The following is a 20,504-nucleotide window of genomic DNA, read 5'->3' as shown; positions in this document are numbered from 1 at the left end:
CACTTCTAAGTCTCTCTTAACCCGTTTTGTTTTGGCAGTGATTCAATTAGGTCACAGTAGGATTCAGCTACTGATGTTATGGACTGGAGCTGAGAGGAGGACCTTTGTCAGTGTGTTGTGTGATTGCTATCAAGTTGGTTGGGTTTTTTGTGTTCTTTCCATTTAGTGAGCTTGTAAAACATAACATAATTAAAGAAATGGTGCAAAGAATTGACTGGTTACCAAGGTAAAGGTAAAGGGACCCCTGACCATTAGGTCCAGTCGTGACCAACTCTGGGGTTGCGGCTCTCATCTCACGTTATTGGCCGAGGGAGCCAGCTTCCAGGTCATGTGGCCAGCATGACTAAGCCGCTTCTGGCGAACCAGAGCAGCACACGGAAACGCCGTTTACCTTCCCGCTGTAGCGGTACCTATTTATCTACTTGCACTTTGACATGCTTTTGAACTGCTAGGTTGGCAGGAGCTGGGACAGAGCAACGGGAGCTCATCCCATCGCGGGGATCTGAACTGCCGACCTTCTGATCGGTAAGCCCTAGGCTCTGTGGTTTAACCCACAGCGCCACCCATGTCCCATGGTCACCCAGAAAGCGATGTAAAATAATACTATTAAGTGAACAAGGCTACAGTTATGAAGAAATTAGAAGAAAAATTGGTGGAAACTTAACCAAAGGTAGCATTTTTAAATTTTTGAAGAGGCATAAGGAGACTTCAAAATCAGACTGGTAAAGGTAGGAAAAGGTTCACAACAGCAAGTGACAATAGAAGAACTGAGAAACTGTGGCTACATCACAAGAAAATCATCTGGGTTTATACAAGATGAGATGGGGTAATGTAATGTGAAGTTGAGTGCAAGGACCGTTTGGCGCAGACTGCAGGAATATGGTCTAAATGCTAGAATTCCAAGGAAAAAGCCATTGTTATCTCTCAAACAATGGTTGAAACGATTAAACTGGGCTAAAACCCATGTTAACTGGACAGCAGAACAATGGGACGGTGTTATTTGGAGTGATGAGACCAAATCTCCTTGCTTGGTAGTGATGGCATGAAATACGTGAGGTGATGAATTGGAGAAGATTTACATCCGACTTGCATTGCACCTACTGTGAAATCTCATTTTTTCTGTGAGTTTCAGGTTTCTTCTTTATAACTGCTGTTATAATAAATAATCATTCATAAAAGTCACTGCATTCCATCTTCATTAAATTATCTTTCCATTGATATATAATATTATGGTATTACTCAGTGCTTTATTCCTGGAGGGACGAAGGGGTATGCAAACCCCTAAACATTTTGTGAATCTAATGGGAGAAGAAACTAAACTTTTTTTTTAAAAAAAAATAGTTTATTCTCTAGCACGGTGAATCGTCAGTTCCGCTGCTACCCCTGATGTTGGCCTCATTTCCTGTCACGATGTTTCCTGAGTCTCAAGACAGAAGCAAGCGTTTAATGCAGGGGTCGGTCAGCAACCTTTTCCAGTCCACTGTCCCTCAGACCTTGGGGGCGGACGGGGGCAGACTGTATTTTGAAAAAAAATATGAACAAATTCCTATGCCCCACAAATAACCCAGAGATGCATTTTAAATAAAAGGACACATTCTACTCATGTAAAAACACGCTGATTCCTGGACCATCCATGGGCCAGATTTAGAAGGTGATTGGGCCGGATCCGGCCCCAGGGGTTTAGTTTGCCTACCCATGGTTTAATGTGTGAAGCAGTGTGGAATGTGGATGTGGTATTTTACTGATGAAAGTTTGGCCTCATTGAGGAGCAGTATTTCAATATGAGCAATGTATGTTCTTTGTACTTTTGCCCATTTACTGTATTTATTTTTCACTCTTTGCTTGCTGCTTTTCATCCAAACAGGTGTGCAATAGCAATAAGAACTGCCACTGTCACCCGGGGTGGGCCCCTCCCTACTGTGACACCAAAGGATATGGCGGCAGTCTGGACAGTGGACCTCCATACAATGGCAAGTACCTTCCTGTGCCTCTCTGGCTTGGTTTTCCTTGGGTTTGGGATAACCAGCCTTTGGAAACTTGAGGCCTCTGGATTGGTGGGGGGAATCTTACAACTTCTAGAGCTTTTGTTTGTCCTGGGCCAACTTTCTGCAAAAGTCATTATCCACCTGGATCAGCACTGTATTGCTGACGTACCCAATAAAACAAAGAACTTTTTTCTATGTGCCTCGGCCACAGCAAGAATTTTAGTGGCATCTTATTGGAAGAGTGATAAGCTACCAATTAAAAAAGAATGGCTTTTTAAAACTGTGGATTACGTTGAATTGGCCTTCTTGTCAGAAAAGATGAAAGAAAATCCTAGAAATAAATTTGTTGAAGAGTGGAATAGTTTTTGAGTTACTTAAAAAGGGGTGCAAACTAAACATGGTTCACACATTGGAATAACTTGTAGAATAAAATTCTGGTTAAATAATAATAAAATATAAGATTAAATAAGTTATATGACTGGTTTCAAACTAATAATTGTCAATCTTATGTTATTTTTGTATGATTGTATGAAGAACTGTAATAGGGAAGCCAAAATTTTATTATATATATACAGGATTAAAAACTTCAAAGCCATATTGAGAGTATCTGCGTCAAAATTAAGGGAGAGAAAAATAACAGTGATCTCATTGTGGGAGTTTACTATAGACCCCCAAGCCAAACTGAGGACACAGATGATGCCTTCCTGGAACAGATGGCCAACCATTCAAAAGGAAGTGAGATAGTAGTAATGGGGGATTTCAACTATCCTGATATTTGTTGGATGTCAAACTCAGCCAAGAGCATTAAGGTCAAACAGATTCCTCACTACAGGTAGGTAGCCGTGTTGGTCTGAGTCGAAGCAAAATAAAAAAATTCCTTCAGTAGCACCTTAAAGACCAACTAAGTTTTTATTTTGGTATGAGCTTTCATGTGCATGCACACTTCTTCAGATACACTTGAAACAGAAGAGTCAGATCCTTATGTATACTGTATAAGGATCCCCCACCCTCTGTATATACATAAGCCACCTTGAGTCCCTGTCAGGGGAAGAAGGGTGGCATAAATGAACAACAGCAACCACCTGAAGCCACCATTGCACATCACCTTTCTTACCCCAATTTTATCTTCTCCATGTCTCCTACTCCCTTCATGGATCACTGCTATGAGCTATGCCATGCAGGGCCACCCAAGATGGACAGGTCATAGTGGAGAGTTTTGACTAAACGTGATCCACCTGGAGAAGGAACTGGCAAGCCACTCCAGTATCCCTGCCAAGAAAACTCCATGGACAAAGACAACAGGCATATAAAAGTTATGACGCTGGAAGATGAGCCCCTCAGGTCGGAAGGCGTCCAACATGCTACTGAGGAAGAGCGGAGGACAAGTACAAGTAGATTCAGAGCTGATGAAATGGCTGGGCCAAAGCCGAAAGGTCGCTCAGTTGCGGATATGCCTGGAAGCGAAAGGAAAGTCCAATGCTGTAAAGAAAAATATTGTATAGGAACCTGGAATGTAAGAACCATGGATAATGGTAAGCTGGATGTGGTCAAAAATGAGATGGCAAGAATAAATATTGACATCCTGGGCATCAGTGAACTAAAATGGAAGGGAATGGGCGAATTCAGTTCGGATGACAATCCTATCTACTACTGTGGGCAAGAATCACGTAGAAGAAATGGAGTGGCCCTCATAGTCAACAAAAGAGTGGCAAAAGCTGTACTGGGATGCAATCTCAAAAATGACAGAATGATCTCGATACGAATCCAAGGCAGACCTTTTAACATCACAGTAATCCAAGTTTATGCACCAACTACCGGTGCTGAAGAAAGTGAAATTGACCAATTCTTTTTTAAAAAAATTAAAAAAAGGTTTATTAATAAATTTAAAATATTACATAGAGAAAAGATATGAAAAACAAAAACACATCAAATCTTATAAATCTTATAAATCATAACAATTACTATGGATGGAGGCTCATAACATTATACAGGAGGCAGCAACGAAAACCATCCCAAGGAAAAGGAAATGCAAGAAAGCAAAGTGGCTGTCCAATGAGGCCTTACAAATAGCGGGGGAGAGGAGGCAAGCAAAATGCAAGGGAGATAGGGAAAGATTCAGGAAAATGAATGCAGATTTCCAAAAAATAGCAAGGAGAGACAATGGGGTTGAGGAAGTTTGTAATTCCCACCCTGCAGAAAGGTAACCATTGTTGCTGTTGTTGCTAATTTTGTTTGTTTGTTTATGCTCTCTCTCTTTCAGATGTGGATAACACCACCAGAAATTGGCTGCTGGCCTTCTTCTGCCTGATTCTCCCTCTCCTGTTGCTTTTGCTCTTCACTTACCTCGCGAGGAATCAGTTGCTGCCATCCTTAATGCCGTCGATAGAGGCTTGTTGTGGGTAAGTATTTTCTGTCCCTCCCCCCTGCTGTGTGGAAAGCCTAGGAATTATTTGGCAGAACAAAGGCATTTAAAGGCTCTGTGTGCAGCGTTGGTCATATTCCAGGTTCCAGGCCTGGTCCACTGGTGAGGCGCCTGCCTTGAGCTTAAGAGGCAGTGGCTGCCTGCAATGGTGCTGGTTTGCAGCAAGATCTCATGAGATCTCACCGAAATTTCACGAGATCTCGCACAGCACACAAGATCCTGCGATATCTCCCTGGAAACCAGTGCCAGTGCCACCACTTTGTGGATGCCGCTTTGCAACACAGGTAAAAGAGGAGCAGTGGCAGCAAGTGTGTGTGTGTTTGTGTTACGTTCCCAAAATTGGGTGTGTCCCCCTGCCAGGGGCATTTTGTATTATGCAGAATGGAGAAGATTCGGTTTTTCTAGAGCCAACTGAACACCAGCCAAGTTCCCCCCAGTTTGCCAGCCCTGTTTTGTTTTCTGCACGCTGTCGGAAAACAGTTGGAGAAGTCAGACCTTTGGTCTCAGTGTTGCTTACTCTGACTGTCAGTGACTTCCCAGCATTTCAGGCAGGAGCCTTCCCTGGAAATTTTGCAGGCAAAGCATGGGATTTACTGTTAAATTTACAGATTTTCTCTTAGAAATTCTGGGTATGGCTGAATCCTGGAATTGCTATACAAGCCTGTGCATAGAAGCTGAGCCTCATGTTAAAGTCGCATCCAGTGTGTTATGTTCACTTAGAGAGAACAACTGCAAGGCTCCGCAAAGTGTTCCCTGTAATGCCACCACACACAAAACTGAGACATTCGATCAGGGGTCACCATCCCTTTTGGACCAGTGGGCATATTTGGAGTTTTGAGAAAGTGCTATCACAAATAGCTGCCAGGGGGTTTGGAGCCTAGCACAATATGGCTGCCACGGTGTGTGGTGTAAGACAAAATGACTGGGCTTCAAGATGGTACTGGCATCCCACCCTCACACACTTAATCCTGGGGTTAAGTGAAATTTGGGTATGTTAAAGGTTGCCTGTTCAGTGTAGAACAAGCTGAGCCCACAGAAGCTAGCAAGGAGAAATCTTGCGCATTGTGGAATTTTGAGGGGGTTTTTATTGAGACCTTTCATAGGTAGCAGAGGAGGCACAGGAAGGGATGCTAGTGCCTGCAGGCCACGTCATTCCTCTGTCAAGGTCAGTGCAGGTGAAGGATTAATCAACTTCTGTGATCCCACCATCATCACTGTGGGCAAAGAGTGTGGAGTGTGCTTTCTTGCATTCTGTACCGTTCGGTGTGGGCAGAATAACATCACTCTGTTTAGCTTATGCTAACTTGGACCTTTGTTAGTTAGGGGGAAGTGGGACAGATTGATACAGAAAAATCCAATCTCATATTTTTATGTAACAAAAATGAATAAAATAAAAATTTTGGCTTGATGCATGACATAACTAATTAATATTATAATAGCAATCAAAAGAACCATTAAAGTTAGAAGATAATGAGAATATAATGACTTGAGTAAAAAATGGGTTTTGTATTATTCTGCCCCACCTACAGGGCACTTTGATACAAAGCGTAAATTGTATGAGAATGGTAATTATTTGCAAAAATGTAATGAAAAAACAATTTTTATTGTCAGCCTTACAATTTGTTGCTTAAAATCTAAATTACATATCGAAACTTACAGTGTTTCACACATATCATAGACTTTATGGCAGGTATTCTTAACAAAACATCAAAACATATTAATATTTCCTCAAACACCTATCCATTTTTTTAAAAACTTTGATTTTTTTTAAAAAGAACTCACATTAGGGAGTAAAACATAGTAATTTAAATCATCATCATCATCAACAACAACAGCAGTTATTTATTTATACCCCGCCCATCTGGCTGGGTTTCCCCAGACACTCTGGGCGGCTTCCAACAAAGATTAAAAATACAATAAAACATCAGTCATCAAAAACTTCCCCAAACAGGGCTGCCTTCAATCTTCTAAACATCGCATAGTTGTTTATCTCTTTGACATCTGATGGGAGGGCTTTCCACAGGGTGGGCACCACTACCGAAAAGGCCCTCTGCCTGGTTCCCTGTAACTTCACTTCTTGCAATGAGGGAACCGCCAGAAGGCCCTCAGTGCTGGACCTCAGTGTGTGTGGGGGGGGTGGAGACGCTCCTTCAGGTATACTGGACTGAGGCCATTTAGGGCTTTAAAGGTCAGCACCAACACTTTGAATTGTGCTTAGAAACGTACCCGGAGCAAATGTAGATCTTTCAAGACCAGTGTTATGTGGTCTTGGCGGCCACTCCCAATCACCAGTCTGTCTGGTTGCTGCATTCTGGATTAGTTATAGTTTCTTGGTCACCTTCAAAGGTAGCCCCAAGAAGAGCGCATTGCAGTAGTCCAAGGGGGAGATAACTAGAGCATGCACCACTCTGGTGAGACAGTCTGCGGGCAGGTAGGGTCTCAGCCTGCATTCCAGATGGAGCTGATAGACAGCTGCTCTGGACACAGAATTGACCTGCGCCTCCATGGACAGCTGTGAATCCAAACTCCCAGGCTGCATACCTGCTCCTTCAGGGGCACAGTTGCCCCATTCAGGACCAGAATGATGAGGCCTGAATCCTGATTGGAAGGGACCAAATGGTCCGCATCTTCCAGGAGTGCCTGGAGTTGTTCAGCAACCACCCACTCAATCACCTTGCCCAAGAATGGAAGATTTGAGACTAGACAATAGTTTGCCATATTGGCCGGGTCTAAAAATGTTTTTTTGAGAAGCGGTTTAATGACCGCCTCTTTCAGCGGGTCTGGGAAGGCTCCCTCACAGAGGGAAGCATTCACCACCCCGCAGAGCCCATTCCCCAGCCCTTCCAGACTCACTTTTATGAGCTAGGATGGGCAAGGATCAAGGAGACAGGTGGTCGGTTTCACTTGTCCAAGCAGCCTGTGCACATCCTTGGAAGTAACAGATTGGAATTGATCCCATATAACATGACAAGACAGGACTCCAGCACTCTCCCGCCCTGGGAGTCTACCTCTTTTTGAATCTGAGCGACTTTACCTGCAAAAAAACTTTGCAAAATCCTTGCAGGAGATCTTGGGATCTTTACCAGGCCCCGATGACAAATTTAAATTTTATTTAAACAAAATGCTTATAAAAAATAAGATAATTACTTAATGTTTTAACTTAATGTTTAGCTTCTATTGTACATTATATCCACTTAAGTCAATAGAAAAAATATAAACAGATGATGATTGAGATTTCCCTTTGGAAATTTGGTTTTGGCAATGGCAAAACAACATCCTTGAAATAAACGCTTGCCTTATCTTCTACAATGCGGAAGACAAACATACAAGATCTTGTTTTTTTCCTGAGATATGACACTTGATAATTGGTCATATTATAGTTAGAAATTACTTTGGCCACGTAGTAAACAAAAGTTTTTCTTTTCAAATTTATTGAGTTTAGAGATTTCATGCAAACTTGTATATTGGGGCACTATTTTACGCTAGCAGGGCACTTTTATATGTATCAATGTGCCCCATGTCTTAGTGTATCAAAGTGCCCCAACGGACTTTTTTTAAAAAACTAACAATTATTAATAAAACCACTGAAGTTATTTAAAAATCACGTGTTATCCTGATTACTGAGTAGAATAACTTGTGAGCTGTGGGAGATAGCTAGCCCAGCGTTCGCCCTGCAATCGCAGGCCAATGACGTTTCATTCAGGAATGTGATGTGCTTGGTTGCTGTTGTAATTCTCTGTAATATGAAACGTCCTTACTATGTCTGTATCTGTGTGTCGTGGCTCTTACAGCCGAGAGGAAGCATCTCTCGGCTGGGGAGTTTACCTTAAAATAAACACCTGAGTTTTAATGAGAAGGAGTCACGGAAAGTAATTTCTAGACACTGAAGCTGAATTACTTTTCTAGCTGCACATCAAGCTCTGCAAATTAGAACTGGAAAGAAAGGTTTCTGAAGTTTTAGCAGAGGAAAACGCCACGGAGCGTACTGGGCAAACTGGCCCAGCTGGACATTGCTAGTGAGCAGAGAGGTTTTTTACCTTATGTTTCTAGGTGCTGTGCCCTATCTTTTCAAGATACTTTCACATAACTTACCTTTGGTATTTTTAAATCTTAACTAAATGATGTAAAACAGTGTTGGAACACTTTTACATTTCACGTAATTTTTTAGATGGCTATGCTAAAAACACACCTACTCTCGTCAAACGGCAATGGCTAACTGGCGGGTGGTGCGGTCGCAACTGTTGTACCCACACATGTATAGACATGTTTTAGTGATGTCGCAACACAAATAACATTTCTTGATATTGAAATATTGTTGGTGCATCAATGTGCCCCGCTTCCCCCTAATTGCGTAAGGCTTGTGCCAGTTTAAATCAGTGGAAAGCCTCTGTAATTAAGGATTTGTTACCATCTTCGGCAACTACGCTCTCTCTCCCTCCCCACCTTCCCTTGGAGAATGATCTAGAAAGGGGATCTTGCTTAATCGCCTTCTCTGTATCACACCTGGAGCCTTCTCTCTCCCTCTCCTGGCAGGCCAGGTTTGCCAGGTAAGAGGGGCAACTGACCTGGTAATCACCAATGCCACAAATACACCAGCTGACTGGTTCCACTGCTGGGAATCAGCTGATCATTGGGACTTACATGGCTCTGGGCATTCAGCTGCAAACCCATTTTGGCTCAGCTGCATCTTTCCTGGCAGATACACTTGTTTTGATAAACCTGTTTGGTTTGCATGTTTGAAGCTGAAGCGGATATCCAAGTTCTTGCTTGAATATTTCCAGACATAGCTTACCAATCATGAGAATCTATTTGGATCAGGTCAAATCATTATTTTGTTCTGCGAACCACCCTGAGATCTTATGATGAATGGTGATATATAAATCTAATAAATAAATAAGGGTGGCCATATGTCCTCTTTTTCCAGGTCACATCTTCTTTTTACATGAGTGTGTAAAATGAGAATTGTCATAGTGATCCATAGTAAAAGGAGAAGTTGGCAGGTGTGTCCTCTTCAAAATTATGTCAACCCTAAAATCATTAATAATAATAATAATTATTATTATTTTAAGAAAGCTATGTCCCAAATTTGGTGTGGAAATTTTGTCACAGGCAGAACTGCAAATGAACAACTTGGGCTATGTAAAGAATGCTCTATATGAGTATTGCAAGGTGTCGACAGGCCTGCATAGGATGTCATCAATCAATCTGTGTTGTTTTATTTAGGCGTTTCAGAAGAAGGTCAGACAATAGGATACAGGAGTCGGTACACACTTCCTACCCACCAAACATTCCCTATTCTACAAGGGACATGTCGGCTCCTATGGTAAGAGCTTTCCTGATCTTGACTAGTGGTGGGGCTTGGAAAAAATAAAGTGGCCGAAGGCCACTTAGAATGGGCAGGAGCCATGGCTGCACTACAAATATGTACCAGCAATTGATGTGGTTCAGGGGAGGCAGGGCTTTGAGGGCAAACGGGCCAGAGGGAGGAGGCCCTGGCTGACAGCTTCCTCTTAGTGTTGCCCTTGTAGAACTCAGCAGGCAGGAGAAAGATGGGGGCAACACTGGCATTCGTTGGCTCTGCCTGCCATTGGCTCTGGCCGCTCTGCTTTCTGCGCTACCGGTCCAAATAGTGGCTGGTGTGGTTCTCCCCTCCCACCCCCACCTCTACCTCAATACTGGGAATTGTTATACAGTGAGAATCTGGAGAATTTTCCGTGGGGGAATCCCTGCCTGCCCCTCCCCACAATTAAAGTTTTTCTGGGGGAAGGAATTACTATGAAAACAGTTCTAAGGCCACATGCACACCATGCATGTAAAGCTTCCATAACAGACTACAGCCCCCAGGATTCTTTGGGAGAAGGAAGCCAAGTGCTTGAACGAGAGAAGCCTGATGATCTGATGACATCGGAGATTGGCCCTTGCTCATCTGGTGTGTCTGAGATGTCAGCATGACTGGCAGATGAAAACATCTGAAGGGGTCACAGTGCAGAATGCTGTCCTTCAGGCAAAATAATGTGAAGCTGCTTGGACAATCATAATCTTGAGCTGGAATGTAATTTTACACGAAGACAGGGCCTGGTCCTGTTAGGGAAGGAAAGGGAGCTTTTGAAAAACACAGGAGAGGATCCACACACAGCCTTGGGAAGTGGGTCAGAACAAGGCGGAGATAAACGACACAGAAAATACTTGGAAATATAGGAAGCTGGTCCATCTATTCCAAGTTTTATCCCTTAATGGCTTGGGGCCTTATGCTCTACTGCTTTGCTCTGTGGAACGGGCTCTGTTTTGGGTGCCACAGAACACTCCTTTTAGTGTGGCAGCACTTATACCAGGCATCCCCAAACTGCGGCCCTCCAGATGTTTTGGCCTACAACTCCCATGATCCCTATGTGTTTTGCCACCGAGCAGAGGCGGAGCTGGGATGTGGGTGGTGCTGTGGTCTAAACTACTGAGCCTAGAGCTTGCCAATCAGAAGGTCGGCAGTTCGAATCCCCGCGACGGGGTGAGCTCCCATTGTTCGGTCCCAGCTCCTGCCCACCTAGCAGTTCGAAAGCACGTCAAAGTGCAAGTAGATAAATAGGTAGTGCTCCAGCAGGAAGGTAAATGGCATTTCCGTGCACTGCTCTGGTTTCACCAGAAGCAGCTTAGTCATACTGGCCACATGACCCGGAAGCTGTCTGTGGACAAACGCCGGCTCCCTCGGCCTATAGAGTGAGGTGAGCACTGCAACCCCAGAGTTGTCCGCGACTGGACCTAATGGTCGGGGTATCTTTACCTTTAGAGGCGGAGCTAGCTGCTCTGGCACCCAGGTCCCGGGGGGGCGCCACCCGTGGCAAGTATCGGGGGTGGGGGTGCAGCGATGTCACCCCCCTCAGGGATGACACTCAGGGCCCACTGCATTGCCCCCTTCCTCCACCACAGCTGTAACTCTTTCTGTGTTTTACTGAAGGACTCTGAAAATGAAGTGTATGGCTATTTCTGGGTACCATCAACTCATGCCACTTAACAGAATCCTCACTGGTGAATTTTCCATTTTAAAAATAACCTTTGCTTACACTGGTTTCCTCGCAGAGCACACAAGCAAACAGATATCCTGTGCCAGCGTACACAGCTAATCTGCAACCATATTGTGACACTTATCACCACACTTCCCTGGAGCAGCACTGCATCCCAATGAGGTTGGTAGCGGCAATGCAAAGAAAGTCACAGCTTGTGGTTCTGCGTTGTAGCTTTTCTTGCGTGAGAGCTAGAAGCAGCTCAAGGGGCTGGGCTTGGAGCAGAGTTCCAATCCTGGTTCAGCTTCAAAGCTCACTGTGCCACCCTAGGCCAGTCAATTAACTCTCTTGCAAGGTTATGAGGATCAAAAGGGATCACTCCATATAAATTGCCTGGAGCTCCTTTGGAGGAAGGAAGCAATACAAATGTGATCAATAATAATAAATATAGTTTGTTTGCACATTGGCTAGTTCAGATGTAATGATATTAGGTCTAATAAAGCATGATTAGGTTCAGCATTGTGTCCACACACCCCTGCCCTGGTCCAGCTCCCATAATCACTGCCCACACTGGCTGCGGCTGATGAGAGTTGTAGTCCACCTGTGTTTCATACATCTTTCTCAGGAGACAAGGGAGTGTGCCTCCAAGGGTGAGGTCAAATCACATTGTTTTTGCTGCTTTAGCAGCACCAAAGGGACCTCTCTGGGGTGCAAGCTTGGGCAGTGTGTATGGAGATCCTGGGCTGGCCAGATGACAAGACCCCCCCCCTCTCGGCCTCACTGATGTGGCCCAAAGGAAAGCAGAGCAAGAAGTTTGGCCCAGCTGGGCTGCAGGGGTTGCCCAAAGGAGGCGTATAAGATGCCATCCAACTGCTTTAGGGACTCCACTCTGGTATTGTGTAGAGTTTTGTTCTCCTGAAGATGTTCCACAATGCAGCATAGGCTTGGGATCAAAGTGGTTCTTCTCCTAGATGGGCTTCCTTCCCAGGTGGATGAGGCCCATCTGCCCTTCATTTCTGTCTACAGCAATGTGCGGAAATCCTCTCTTGAAGATTAAACCCACTATTGGTCTTGTCTGCTCAATCCGCTGGAGCCTGTCTTCACAGGCAGCAGAAGACCCTAACTCACCAAAGGTTTGAGATCCACTAGCTACCCTCACCCGGTTGAAACTGTTTCCCAGGGGGTGGCTGCTGTCACATGCTGAGTTTCTAGGAGCCACAGGTGAGAGCTGAGTGGGGCCAAAGGTGGACAAACTACCCCAGAAGGAGCATGATGTGTCTCTCACCAGAGGATCTTTTGTTGTTTAGTCGTCTTAGTCATGTTCAACTCTCCGTGACCCCATGAACCAGAGCATGCCTTGGAAACTCTCACTTTCTTCTCAAAGCTTCTCCTTTTTTATGTCCATGGAGTTTTCTTGGCAAAATACTGGAGTGGATTGCCAGTTCCTTCTCCAGGTGGATCACATTTACATTTAGTCTAAACTCTCAGCTATGACCTGTCCGTCTTGGGTGGCCCTGCATGGCATAGCTCATAGCTTCTTGGAGTTATTCAAGCCCCTTCGCCACGACAAGGCAGTGATCCATGAAGGGGACCAGAGGTTCTACAACTCCCCTAACACCTCATACACTCCTGTAGTCCACAACCTTATGGAGAAACACAGTTCTCCCATCCCTAAATCAGCACCTGGGAAAAATGAATGCTGGGAACATGTTCCATGCATATTTATTTCAACCAGCCTCCCACAACCTGGGGGTCCTTTGGATGCTTTGGACTACATCTCCTGGAGGGCACCAATTTGGGGAAGGCCGATTCAAACAGAAAAGGCAGATAAATCAACAAACAGGCTGACTTTTGACTCTTCATCCTTTCTTGCAGGCCTCCACCCCCTGTGCTGAAGACTGCAAAAACTCAGGAACCAATTTACCCTTCTCGGCCTGCACCACTGCCTCCCGTATAAAACTTCAGGTGTGTCCTTCACAACCCCCTCTGTTCACAGAGCTGGAGCCGCACCTGTTTTGCATAAAGTGGCCCTTGAAACCTTTTCTTTCCCCCCAGCGCTGGATAAGAAACGGAACAAAATGCAATACCAAGGAATGTAAACTTACCAAACAAATACCTCTACCAAAGCTCTGGGAACTGAAACCACTGGGCCTTTGAAAACTCTCTGTGCTGCGGTTGGGCTACATTGCTGCAGAAGTGGGTCACTTTCTGGGTGTTAACTGTACTTCCCCCCCCCTTTTAGGGTTATATTTAATCATACATGGTATGTGGGTTCCCCCTCACAGAGAATAAAACATTGAGTGAAGATGGACATAACATTATTAGAGATCAGTAGGAAATCAATTAGGATTAATTAGGAAATGTTACTGTTTTTAATCTAAATCTATATTTTTCAAAAAGACTCATATCTTGAAGGCAGGCAGTTCTGCGTTTGCAGCGGAGATCAGCTTATGGTTAGCACTGATTGGCGGAAGCTTATGATGTCCCCCAGAAGCCCACCTCCAAAATCTGGAGCAATTTTGCGCTTGTAAAAAATTGTGCTTTTAAAAAATGACTAAGACTAGCAATGGACCTTTTTTTGCACTTTTACAAACAGAAAAGGGCAGCCTGAAGCATGGCAGCTGAACTGGCCTGCAGAGCTGAGAAGAAGCCAGGCTCACACTATGATTGAGTTCTCTTTTTAAATGTTACATCTGTCTTCAGATCCCAAAATACCACTCCCCTCCCTCCCCCAGAGAAGAAGGGGTGAGGGAAGATCTACACCAGGAAGAAGGGAGGTGGGAGGAAAGGTCAACATCAGAATCTGCTCCCCCAGTGGATCCTGCTGCCCGAGGTGGCTGCTTCACCTTGCCTCATGGGTAGGTCATCCCGGCCTGTTGTTGTGTAGAGGCAGGTGTTAAGAATCGCAGTTCAAATTAGACCAGCACATTTCTAGGAACAACAATAGCTTCATGTTATGTGTGGGAACCTGTACACAAAAAGTCAAAACTCATGTTGGACTGAAGTTCATTACTTGTGTGCACGTAACTAAAAGGGCTTGCCGATCAGAAGGTAACGTAAACTAGGGCTTGCCGATCAGAAGGTTGGCGGTTCAAATCCTCGTGACGGGGTGAGCTCCCGTTGCTCGGTCCCAGCTCCTGCCCACCTAGCAGTTCGAAAGCACGTCAAAGTGCAAGTAGATAAATAGGGACCGCTCCGGTGGGAAGGTAAACGGTGTTTCCGTGCGCTGCTCTGGTTTGCCAGAAGCAGCTTTGTCATGCTGGCCACACGACCCAGAAGCTGTACGCCGGCTCCCTTGGCCAATAACACAAGGTGAGCGCCACAACCCCAGAGTCGGTCACAACTGGACCTAATGGCCAGGGGTCCCTTTACCTTTAACTAAAAGGCACAAGGTGGAAACACCAAGAAACATCCCAATTGGTGGAGAGAGAAAAAACCCAATTTAGTTCAGTGAGACATACTTCCAGCGCCATCCTAGGCACATTTATCTGGAATTAAGCGAACTGGGATTTACTCCCTGGTAGGTGAGTGTAGGATTGCAGCCTTAATCTACTTCTTGCAAGAAGTTGAAATGTATTGTTAGCATGTTTATATGTTTTAATAGTGTGTCTCAATGTTTATTATTAACACATTTTAAAACATAGACAGTTTGAACTGTCTGCTGGCTGACACTAAACTGTAGATAAAAAAATGTTAGGATACTTTTACTTAACAATTTTAGGTTACGGAATAAATTCTTCTAATTTACCACTAATGGTTATTCAAAACAAAGGTACAAGAAAGTCACTTTTTGGGGACTAGGCTGGGGAGTGGGCTGCTCACAGTTCACAAGGCACTTATATTTAGCTCTCATGAATTTTCTTGAGTCCAAGTATTCTAGCTTTTAAATCAACAACAAAATAAAACATTAAGTGAAACACAGAGAGATGCTTGAGTATGTGATGGCAAAAGCACAGATTCAATCTTTGGTACCTCTCTGTGGGCTAGTGCAGAGATGCCACAGGTTCTTCCACCATCACCAGCAATCCTGCTGCTTCCACAGTTTGGCATTTGTCAGACTCAGAAAGATGCTATGCAGATACTGCTAATGACATGCAAATTAGTGGCAACTCTTCCATCTAGTTCTACTGATGTATTTCCAATGTGGCCTTCAGACACCCATGCAAGCTACTAAGAGCTGCTGATGTTTCTCGTCTCTCTCTGTGTGTGTGTGTTTGCTGTTGGGAATGTGATCATAACTGCTGACTGTGCGTACTAACCTGCAAAGTCAGTATGCACTTTCCAGCTACTTTGCAATGCACACACTTCAACTCAGCACACTTGCTGCAACATCTTAAATGTGAGAGCACCAGCCTTGGTGCAAAATCCATTTTTTATTTAACCCCATTGAAACTGTTATGAGCACTTTAAACCCTAGCAGCCTGCTGAAGAATTCAGTATACTGTACAATACGTATATTTCATCACTTTTTCTTTTTTTTATGTTGCTTTTTGTGTCAGTCAGGATGTTTACATTGGCTAAATCTTGTTGGATTGAATTGCATCAATCTTTGCACCATTGATTAAGCCAGATTTTTTAAAGATGTACCTGCTAAAGAGATTCTCTTTGACTGGGAGCTGTAGACTGAGATTAGCTGAGGTGGCAGGGTTTCCCTGTGTGCTGTGCTTAGATAGTATATTGTTCATAGAATCATAGAATTTCATAATGTGCAAGGACCGTTACAAAGATACGGCTGCTACAATAGCTTCAGAGAATGAAACATTTTGTATTAAATTATGCTTAGAATTATTCCCACATGGCTGCAAATATTCAGCATATGCTTGTTTGGTGAATTTCTTCATAATTCTTGCCAAAAGGAAGTCTTTAACAGTGTGCATATATTCTTATATAAATATATGTCTGCAGTTGCAATAATAAAATACTCGAACTATTGTGGTCTCCCTGATATTTGAAAAACTGTATACTGTACTGCAAAAACTTACCAATCCGTTTTTACTGGTCTGGTCTGGAAACCAGCTACAAAATTGCTGGTGGATGGGAAAGGTTGGCTCTTTGACACAATCCTACTCAATAACATGTACACATTTCTTGTGTGCTCAAAACACTTTATTGGTATATTTCTCATAAATGCTGCCATTTGCACGTAACGGGGAGCTGAACTCAGATTTGCTTATGAGTAAACCTTTAAATTGAGGATGTGGGGATGGGCTTCATTACTAGGGAGTACAGTGGGACCTTGGTTTAAGAACAGCTTAGTTTATGAACGACTTGGATTAAGAATGCTGAAAACCCGGTAAAGGGGAGAAGGATTGAACCTAGCAAATCCCCTGTAAATATCTTTATTCTGGACTGGGGAAAGTCCCCCTGAAAGCTGGAGTCGGGTCCCTGGAGGGATCAGCGAGCCGCCATTATAACATCATAATAGAAAGGAATTTGCTTGCCTGTTTGAGGCTGGAAACTGTCAGTAGTGAAGAGAGCACAAAATAAAGGGCTGTGTACATGAAGTTAGGCAATGCTCTTTTCATAAATGGACACAAGATTTTTAAAATATGAAGAATAAAAAAATGAGTGTTTGTAACCAGATCGGACATAATCTCTGCTTTCCCAGGAAATTTGAGATGAGCAGGATGTCAGTAGACACAACATCATCTGCCCAGGGCCGTCTCAAGCATTTCGGGCGCAGTGGTGTGGAGATTGCTCCGCCGCCCCCGCCCCGCCCCATTTCTTGCCGCGGGTGGTGGGCTGCCGCGCGGCGCCCCCCTGCCGGTTCAGCGCCCTGTGCCACCCAGCCTTCCCCTAGAGCCAGCCCTGCATCTGCCTTGGACCTTCAAAAACAATTTCTGGAACTTATTGAAGGTGTGACGTGTATCAGAACACAATACAGATCGCAAAAATGAAAAAAAATAATTCAGAACTGTGTGGAAAATGAAGAAGGATTATTCCCAACTGAGAATTTAGACAAGAAAGACCTACAACCACTAGTCCTGGACAATGTAGAATTAAAAAAAGAAAAGGAAGGCGAAGGGAACATTGTTCCTCCAGTGAGGCGGGGGGGGGGGAATTCCTGTTTGATTCCAAGAGCTTTTAAAGAAGAACCAGTATGGAATAATGCCCTCCCAGTGAGAGAGGGAGGGCAGAATCCAAACTGGGGCCAGAGTTTAAGGGAAAGAAAAATTGTGAAAGGGCTAAAAAGTGGGAAAGCAGTTGGATGGTGTTTTGTAACATTCAAAGAATTGGGGAGGCAGCAGGGGATGACCAAGGAAGAAGGGTGGATAGGAAGGGACAGGGTGGGAGTGGGGGGAGGAGCAATAAGGGATGTTAGTTTTTGATGGCTTTAGATGGTCTGAAACTGAATCCAGGGGAAGGGCCTGATTTAGTTTTAAGTGATCAAATGTTATGTTAGAAAAATTAATATTTGAATTCATGGAAAGTTTTTGGTAATAAATTTTAGGCTAAGGGGAGAAATAAAAGATAGAGGATTGGAAAATAATTTTTGATTTGGATTAATTGATTAATTATTGGTGGGGGATAGTGGACGTTTTTCAGAATAGAATAGTTGAGAGATAATGATAAAATGTATTAGAATGATTTAAGATACAAAATGAAAATTGCTTAATTGAGATTTTAAAATGGACCCAGTGTGGGGGGAATTGAGTCAACAATGTTAAGTAAAAAATGTAAGTAGGTGTTTTGGTTGTGAACTTTGCCTTGGAAGCAGAAAATGTTTCACTTCCTGTTGAGTGTGTTCCTTTTGTAAATTGAGTCCCCCGCTGCTATGGGAAAGCACGCCTTGGTTTAAATACACTTTGGTTTAAGAACGGACTTCCGGAACGGATTAAGTTTGTAACCAAAGTACCACTGTATGTGAAAAGCTTTGCAGCGCCTGCCTAGTTTAAAGACAACGGCAAGAAGGACATGTAGAGAAGGTCTGGACCAGGGGTAGGCAACCTAAGGCCCGGGGGCCAGATGCGGCCCAATCGCCTTCTCAATCTGGCCTGCAGACAGTCCGGGAATCAGCGTGTTTTTACATGAGTAGAATGTGTGCCTTTATTTAAAATGCATTTCTGGGTTATTTGTGGGGCATAGGAATTCGTTCATCCCCCCCCCCCCAAAAAAATAGTCCGGCCCACCACATGGTCTGAGGGACGGTGGACTGGCCCACGGCTGAAAAAGGTTGTTGACCCCTGGTCTGGACGTTGCTCTTCAGCACTTGGCACCAGGAGGACCCCGTCATCGTCTTCCCCAATAGGAAGGTATCTATTTGGTCTAAATGGGAATCTCTATCTATCTACCCAGAGTGGCTTATTATTATTATTATTATCTCAGCCCGCATGGTGCTCCTAGCTAGTTTTATTAAGAACATTTATACGCCATGCAAAAGTTCTTGGGACGGCTTACACTAATAAAATACTGAAATACAACTGTTTAGCTGCCCGTCTAGGGCGCCCTTTATGGAGTCAAGGAAGAAGACGCGTGTCGGGTGGACACCTGATCTCTTTTGACGTGGGTCCCGCGCCGTCGGCCCGCATTCTTGCAGGTTGGAGTTGGCAGAAAAGACCCGTGTGTGCGAGCGAGGGAGCGAGCGAGCGAGGGGGATGCATGTCCAAGGCCAGCTGCTGGGCCCCGTCGCTTCGCCCTCTGACCCGGAGGATCCCTGGCCCTCCTCGTCCCCGCGGCGAAGGAGCCTCTCCGCCGGCCCCGCGCTGGCCTTGGCGCGCGCCAGAAGCTCGGCCGCCGCCGCGCGGGTCTCCCTCCGTTCCAGGCGGGACCGTTAGAGCGGAGCGGAGCGGAGCGGAGGCGGCGATGGGCAGCCGCGTCGCCATGAAGCTGTTAGCGGCGGCGGCGGTGGCGCTGCTCCTCTTGGTCGCGGGCCTCGGTGAGTGAGTCGCGGCTGTCCGAGGCCGCGCCAGAGGAAAGGCCCGTCCCGCGCGCGCGCCCCGTGGAGGGACCCGGACGGGCAGCGGTTCTCCCACGATCTTTATTTGCGGGACAAGCCCAGGTTGGGGCCTCCAGGCGCCGTTGGACTACAACTTCCATCATCCCTTTCCTCTGGGCCTGCTCGCTAGGGGATGATGGGAGTTGTAGTCCAGAAACACCTGGAGGGTTGAGTTTGCCTATGCTTGGTCTAATCCCTTTTTAAAGCCATCTGAGCTAATATCCGTCACTGCTGTACATCTTGTGGCAGCAAATGCCATCAAGTAAGCACTGTGCCTGTTGCCAAAGGACACCCTTGGTTCACACAGGGAACAGTTGTGTCCTCACTTCTGCATGAAACATGTGCCTTGAGCATCATTCCCAGTGCTTCACACGGTAGGCAAGCTGCCACGGTAGGGACAGGAGCTGCCATTGTTCTTATAGTACCATGGATGGATGGCCTTGCTCTATCTCGCGGATACATTCTTGGAGTCCCTGTTCTCTCAGGCAGAATTAGTTACAGGTGGTAGCCGTGTTGGTCTGACGTAGTCAAAACAAAATAAAAAAATCCTTCCAGTAGCACCTTAGACACCAACTAAGTTTGTCATAGGTATGAGCTTTCGTGTGCATGCACACTTCTTCAGAATGTAATGCAAATAATAATAATAATAATAATAATAATAATAATAATAATAATTTATTATTTATACCCCGCCCATCTGGCCGGGTTTCCCCAGCCACTCTGGGCGGCTTCCAACAGAAACATTAAAATACACTAATTTGTTGAACATTAAAAGCCTCCCTAAACAGGGCTGCCTTCAGATGTCTTCTAAAAATCTGGTAGCTGTTTTCCTTTTTGACATCTGATGGGAGGGCGTTCCACAGGGCAGGCGCCACCACCGAGAAGGCCCTCTGCCTGGTTCCCTGCAACTTGGCTTCTCGCAATGAGGGAACCGCCAGAAGGCCCTCGGAGCTGGAATTCAGTGTCCGGGCAGAACGATGGGGGTGGAGACGCTCCTTCAGGTATATGGGACCAAGGCTGTTTAGGGCTTTAAAGGTCAGCACCAACACTTTGAACTGTGCTCGGAAACGTACTGGAAGCCAATGTAGATCTTTCAAGACCGGTGTTATGTGGTCTCGGCGGCCGCTCCCACTCACCAGTCTAGCTGCCGCATTCTGGATTAGTTG

General features: G+C 45.0%; 1 protein-coding gene across 2 annotated transcripts in view; it reads left to right on the top strand.

Moving 5' to 3' along the window:
- Window positions 1-16,333, top strand: part of ADAM9 (ADAM metallopeptidase domain 9) — a 95,924-nt gene extending 79,591 nt beyond the window's left edge. Inside the window, exons 18-23 of one of the 2 annotated variants that reach the window (XR_009556806.1) lie at window positions 1,865-1,970; window positions 4,246-4,384; window positions 9,631-9,730; window positions 11,479-11,585; window positions 13,278-14,453; window positions 14,485-16,333. Coding sequence is in view for 1 of the 2 variants with exons in the window: in XM_035139116.2 (XP_034995007.1) it covers window positions 1,865-1,970; window positions 4,246-4,384; window positions 9,631-9,730; window positions 11,479-11,585; window positions 13,278-13,359 (534 nt within the window). In the remaining variant the exon portion in view is untranslated. Of the gene's footprint in view, window positions 1-1,864; window positions 1,971-4,245; window positions 4,385-9,630; window positions 9,731-11,478; window positions 11,586-13,277 lie in introns of both variants that reach the window. The other variant, XM_035139116.2, reaches the window with a different exon arrangement.
- The last annotated feature ends 4,171 nt before the right edge of the window (window positions 16,334-20,504 follow it).

Source organism: Zootoca vivipara, chromosome 15 (genome assembly GCF_963506605.1).
Source record: "Zootoca vivipara chromosome 15, rZooViv1.1, whole genome shotgun sequence".
Lineage (NCBI taxonomy): Eukaryota > Metazoa > Chordata > Lepidosauria > Squamata > Lacertidae > Zootoca > Zootoca vivipara.
The sequence above is the reverse complement of the archived record's forward strand: the minus strand, read 5'-3'. Positions and strand labels throughout refer to the sequence as shown.